The sequence below is a fragment of the Lissotriton helveticus genome, chromosome 8 (genome assembly GCF_964261635.1).
Source record: "Lissotriton helveticus chromosome 8, aLisHel1.1, whole genome shotgun sequence".
NCBI classification, from domain to species: domain Eukaryota; kingdom Metazoa; phylum Chordata; class Amphibia; order Caudata; family Salamandridae; genus Lissotriton; species Lissotriton helveticus.
The window spans coordinates 143,318,887-143,325,382 of NC_136069.1; the positions used below are offsets into that span (position 1 = coordinate 143,318,887).

At 46.5% G+C, this 6,496-nt stretch overlaps 1 protein-coding gene across 20 annotated transcripts in view; it reads left to right on the top strand.

Annotated features, from left to right (window-relative positions):
• Nucleotides 1-6,496, top strand: part of ZBTB20 (zinc finger and BTB domain containing 20) — a 2,277,743-nt gene that overhangs the window by 2,247,812 nt on the left and 23,435 nt on the right. For all 20 annotated transcript variants that reach the window (XM_078656729.1, XM_078656731.1, XM_078656734.1 and 17 more), the window contains one exon: nt 2,895-4,505. In XM_078656729.1, coding sequence (XP_078512855.1) covers nt 2,915-4,505 — 1,591 coding nt within the window. In that variant the 5' untranslated portion in view covers nt 2,895-2,914. The remainder of the gene's footprint in view (nt 1-2,894; nt 4,506-6,496) is intronic.

The following is a 6,496-nucleotide window of genomic DNA, read 5'->3' on the forward strand; positions in this document are numbered from 1 at the left end:
ATCTCCATCTGGGCAGTACTGTGTCTGTGCCCCTCCGCAATTGCCATCGATAATCCCGCGCTGCGGGACCGACCACACATCCTGGGGCAATCGCGGCTTATTAAACACTCCACTGGGGCAGATCCCAGGGGCAGCACCATGTCTGTGTCTCTATGCTGCTGCCCAGACAACACTCCTGCAGTGCGGGGCTCACTAGCAATCGCGGGGCACTCTCGGCAATTACTGCGAGTCGGGCCGATCCCTACCGGCCCTCAGCGGCCGATGTTGTTCCACTTGCAGGTGGCCGCGCCTCGACTCGAGGCCCCGGTCTCCCAGAGCGACAATCTCACTGATGATGTTGTGCGGCCGCCGGATCTCGGGAGCAGCCCGAATTTTTACCCACGGGCGTCGCTGCAGTTCCCCCACCAGGAATGGGGGTTGGGGCTCAGGATAAGTGTCAGGATGTTGGGTCAGGAGAGTTGGGTCGGCGGAGCCGAGTCTCTAAGCGGCCATCTTGCTCGCTGACGCGGCTCCTCCCCTTACATATTTATTTTAAATGTAGCAGACAATATAAATACTACAACACTATTTTTTTATACATTAAGAAATATTAAAAGTGATGCATAGAAATAATTAAAAGTAGTTTAATTATATTTTACTACAATTCAAAACGACATCACTTTAAAAATCTAATAAAAAGTTGTTAAAATATTATAATAATATTATAACGATGTTTTATTTTGAGAATCATTAAAATATATATATATGTATATTTTAACATATAAAAAAACATTGAGGTAACATTATTTTTATTATGATTTTTTTTTTGTCCCTACCTCTATTATTTTCTATTGGAACGTGCTACACTACTACTGGTCGGTCATGTGTGGTGCTTTATGTCATCCAACTCTAAGCTAGAGTAATTTACTACTGTTTGTTGTCCTTTTTTGCATTTAGAAAGTTTAGAAGTTCAATTTATGAACAGTAATACTATTACTCTTTTATAACTCGGTGTATGTCCCTCTTTTAACCAATCCCTAACCCTCCTTAAACCCTTCTATACTCCTTCCTAAAGGAACTGTTCCTATTTAGGGGCCTATTCCGATGTCGGATGGACCTGAGTCCGTCCGGCGTCGGGCAGGAGCTGTAACCAACCGACCTGCTGTCGTCAGTTACAGCCCTGCTAGTACGATGTGACCGCACAGGGTTCGGTCGCATTCGTATACCTTACAATGCAAGCATGCTTTCCGACTGGAAAGCATGCTTGCAATGTAGAAAGCAGGGGTGCAGTTCATCCCTGCACCCGGTTGCCGGCACCCCAAGGTGTCTGCCACCGGGTGCAGGGATCAACGGAGGGGAACCATAGGTTCCCCCAGCCGCCATCCGGCAGCCTCACACCCATGGGGGCCCTGCTGGGGGTACCCAGAGACAGCTTCTGACTGCCTTTTCGTGCGGGGCAGACGGCACGAAAAGGCAGTGAATAGCTGCCATCGTACTCCCTCGGTCGTACAGAGGTGACCGGGGAGTACTGGAGGATTTCCGGACTGGGAACAGGCTCTCTGAGCCTGTCGTCTGTAATCCGGAAATCCGAGTCGGATTCCTTTCAAACCAAGCCCATCAGAATGGCTCGGTCAGAAAGGAATTCGGCCCACACATTCCGGTTCGGTCGGAAGGGCTCCAAACATGGTTCGGAGCCCTTCCGCCCGAAATCGGAATCGTCCCATTAGTAGTAAGTATGCCCTTTTTTCCAACCATTCCCCTGGTCACTCCCACATTTACTACTTAGGAGTCGATTCTGATTTCGTTCAGAAAGCATTCCGACCGAATCGGGCTCGGAATGGTTTCTGACCGAATTGGATTCCATTGACTTTATAGAGAGCCTATGTTCCGACTGAATACACAGGCTCTCTTTGAAGTAAGGGGTGGCTGGCGAAAATCATGCAACCTGTGGCGGGAACCCCATGGTGCCTGCCTCACTGTGAATGGTTGCAAAGAGGGGTCCCTTGGGTACCCCTAAGGGGTCCAATCGGAAGGCTCTGGGCGAAGGGCCTGCTACGAGCTCCCAAATTCAGATTACGACAGCCGATCTGTGTCATAACAACTGATTGAGAAAGGCTGTCCGAATCTGACATCTTAATCGCCTGGTCAGAAACATGGATCGTTGGCCTGTACGAGTCACCTCCGGACGACTCGGTTCCTCTGAATGCCATCCGGAACCGACTTGGAAAGTCCAAACGTTTCCGATCATCGTAACCGGTCGCTTCGAAAGCTTTCCAAATCGGTCAGAAAGAGGGGTTCAGATTCGGATTAGGCAGACCCGAATCCGAAATGGAGCATTTCCGAACGACATCGTAATCGACCACTAAATAGGGCACTTACATATGTGAAGATCTAGATAGGAGATGAAGGTGGAGATTTTCACTTGTAGGTTTGTGAACAGCATTTTCGAGTACTTTAGTATTATTGTACTACTACATAAGTACTACAAAATTCAGTTTGCAAATAGCCCCCTCAGCACCTCCCTAACCCCACCCAGCACCCACCCGGTGAGGATTAACTGAGTTTACAGTTCCACACATAATTATTGGATTATGTTTACTAACCTTTTGGGAATGCCGTAGATGGTCTGAAGTATTCATTGCGCCCTGATGCAGTGTGTAGGTAAAAGCTTTGTAGTACGCTTAGCACTTATATAAAAATGCAGAAAGTGCTATAGCCTCCATCATAAACACTGTACTAAAATGTTACAAATAAATAGAAAACTATACTACATATTAATAAAAGTGCTACATCAGCATATTATTGATCATAATTCTTTAGGGCATTCTGGATGATGTCATATGATTCTATTCCAGTTATTACAGTACAATAATAGCAACTATTACTTGATTTTGCCTTTATTTTTTATGTTTCAGGGAGCATCATTTGCAAGGGGATGACAGAGCGCATTCACAGCATCAATCTTCACAACTTCAGCAATTCTGTGCTCGAGACCCTCAACGAGCAGCGCAACCGTGGCCACTTCTGTGACGTGACGGTCCGCATCCACGGAAGCATGCTGCGTGCCCACCGCTGCGTGCTGGCCGCTGGAAGCCCTTTCTTTCAAGACAAGCTGCTGCTAGGCTACAGCGACATTGAGATCCCCTCAGTGGTGTCGGTCCAGTCTGTGCAAAAACTCATCGACTTCATGTACAGTGGGGTGCTGAGGGTCTCACAGTCTGAGGCCCTGCAGATATTGACAGCGGCCAGCATCCTGCAGATAAAGACAGTGATTGATGAGTGCACTCGTATTGTCTCACAGAATGTTGGGGGGGTTTATTCTGGGATGCAGGACTCTGGCCAGGAGACTTCCAGGGGAACTCCAGAGTCGGGAACGTCAGGGCAGAGTAGTGACACTGAGTCAGGATACCTGCAGGGTCATCAGCAGCACAGTGTGGACAGAATCTACTCTGCCCTTTATGCCTGTTCCATGCAGAATGGCAGTGGGGAGCGTTCCTTCTACAGCGGAGCCCTTGTCAGCCATCATGAAACAGCCTTGAGCCTCCCCCGGCAGCATCACTTGCAAGACCCAAGTTGGATTACCCGAATTCACGAACACTCCCGGCAAATGGGGCGGTACCTTTCTGTCACCCCTGAGACCACGCACTGCCGCAAGCAACCAAGGCCAGTCCGTATTCAAACCCTTGTTGGAAACATTCAAATCAAGCAGGAGTTAGAGGATGATTATGACTACTACGGGCAGCAGAGACCACAAGGCCTGGAACGCAATGAGTCTGAGGAATGCACTGAAGACACCGACCAAGCAGAGGGGACTGAGAGCGAGCCTAAAGGAGAAAGTTTTGACTCGGGGGTCAGTTCGTCCATTAGCACAGAACCCGATTCACTAGAGCAGCAGTACATGGTCAGCCTTAACCGTGAGGGGCAACAGGATGCCTCCCAGACAGAACAGAACGACCTTAAAGATGAAATCACTGGGAGCCAGGCTGAGAATCCACAGAACCGAGAAACCTGTTCATCCTCACCAGAGAGAAGCAACGATGTTGATTTGGATAGCACAGTACTCAGTATTAGTGACAGCACCGAAAAGGCAGTGTTGCAGACTTCTGTCAGCCAATCTGTTGCCCACGCATTGCCAACTACCCAGCTCTACTTGCGCCAGACGGAAACCCTGACTAGCAACTTAAGGATGCCTTTGACACTGACCAGCAACACCCAGGTTATTGGCACTGCTGGAAGCACCTACCTACCTGCCCTATTCACCACACAAGCTGCTGGCAGTGGCCCCAAGCCTTTCCTCTTCACCTTGCCCCAGCCTTTAACTGGCACACAAACTCAATTTGTGACGGTGCCCCAGGCCAGTCTGTCAAATTTTACTGCACAGCTGCCCACCCCACAGGCCCTGGTGTCATCGGTGGGGCATACAGGAGCAGGCGGGCAGGGCGAGAAGAAGCCTTACGAATGCACTCTCTGCAACAAGACTTTCACCGCCAAACAGAATTATGTGAAGCACATGTTCGTCCACACAGGTGAGTGTATGCTTATCTAAAGCCATGTAATAGAAAAGATGCTCAGACCAAAGGTTAGGATAGGACAAACTGTTTATAAGTGTAGTTAACTTGTGTGGTCTTTTGTAAGTGTGAGAGGTGTCCTATGTCTGAATCCAGGCTTTCAGGTAAGGAGAATATCAGGGAGTTTCATTATGGGAGATGACTAGAATAAAGGAAAAATTAACATGAACTATAGCACACAATAACATTAGTTGTTCAGAAACATGCTGCAGGTGGGTTCTATCAGAAGTAGTGTTAGAAAGCCAAGAGCATTTCCTTCAGATCAGGCTGCCGCTCAGGCGTATTTTGTATCACAGCTGCTTTGTTGAAGTCAGGCTAGGGCAAGCGGTGTTTTACTGTAGAAGGAGCAATGCACCACTCCGAACCCACCAGCCACGATAGCCACCCTGAAGAAAATAGAAACCTTCTCAGGGGTCTCACTGATACTTGGTCTTTTTAAACCAACAAAGAAGAAATTGGCACAGAAGCTATATTATTTAAAAGTAACATCTTTAATAACCTCAAATGAGGGAGACTACGTCACACAGAAGCCTTAGCAAATGAATGAGGCAGTCTAAGGAGTACAGAAAACTGGGGCCTTATATATGCTTAGGGTTACATAGTCAGCATAAGACCAAGGGGCAGTCCTGGCTCATGTAAGCATACAAAATGCCTAATATGGGCATGCAAGATCTGCTTGCTCAACAAAGTGGGAGGGGAGTTACTTCTCCATACAGCAACAAAAATAGCCTGACAGTTGTATTAGAGAAGCAGGTGCATTCTACTAGCTAGGCCCTTCCGAGCATGTGCAAGGCTCTGAAGAGGGAAACAGCTCATGGCGAGCACATGGCTATCTAAAATGGCTGCCAACTACAAAATGGCTTTCAGCTCATGCTAACAAATCCCTGCAATCTTTAACAACCCCAGAGACTGAAGCAACGCAGGGCTAATGCCCAAAGGCAGGTATATAATAAGACACCTGGTACGAAGAATTGTTAAGTACCATCTGCTTGCACCTGCCCGCAGCCCCTATAATGCCCTGCACCTGCTGAGACATGGCACCTGAGTGCAGGCGGTGACCACATTTAGTAGTTAAGTAGCTCAGCTCAGATGAACACTATTGAAGAATATCCAGAGACCTCTGGTTACACTTTAAACAAAGATCAATCAAAGTTTATCCACTGAATGCTCTATGCTTCATGGATATAATCGGCAACCAGGGCCTCTTCTGCCATTCAGTTTATTTGAAATGACTAGGCACTTGACCTCATAGAATCATTGCGATACAGCAAAAAATTATCTTTGAACGAAATCACTGAACTGATCGTCTCCCTAAATGGATTATTTGTGGGGATGGGTTAGGGCTACTAGAATGACGATCAATTTAATTGTGTAAACAACCTGATTGTCATGGTTTCTAGCAGACTTTCCAAAGACTTATTTTGGAAAACAAAGTAACTCCTAAGGTCCTTTTTATGAAAAAATTTAAAAAACTGAGAAACTCAATGAAAAAGCTAAAGAAATGTAAAACACGAGGGGAATTATTATAACCAACTTTCCCATATACCAGTCATCCTTCCATATCTGAAAGGACTCCCTATGGTTACAATCAATGGGCTGTCTACATCCAGAGCAGTTAAAAATAAAACAATCCCCCGTGGCAACGTTCCCACTGTAAATATTTTTAACTTCACACAAATGGTATTTGGAACACTCCACCCAAACCTCTCATAGTAGTTAGAGAAAGGCCTTACTACAATTAGATGGAAAGTTAAACGAGAAAATATAAAATCCAAATAGTACGTTGCTGTGGAACAATCAAAATAGAGATATATGGTATGTTGATTTACATGGACAAATGAGCCAATCATGAAATTAGGTTATTCCATAATGTAGGCTCTTTTGACGTCCCTGATGTCATATTACAATATACGTAGGAAGTCCATCCAAGATAATCCAGAGCTTTGTAA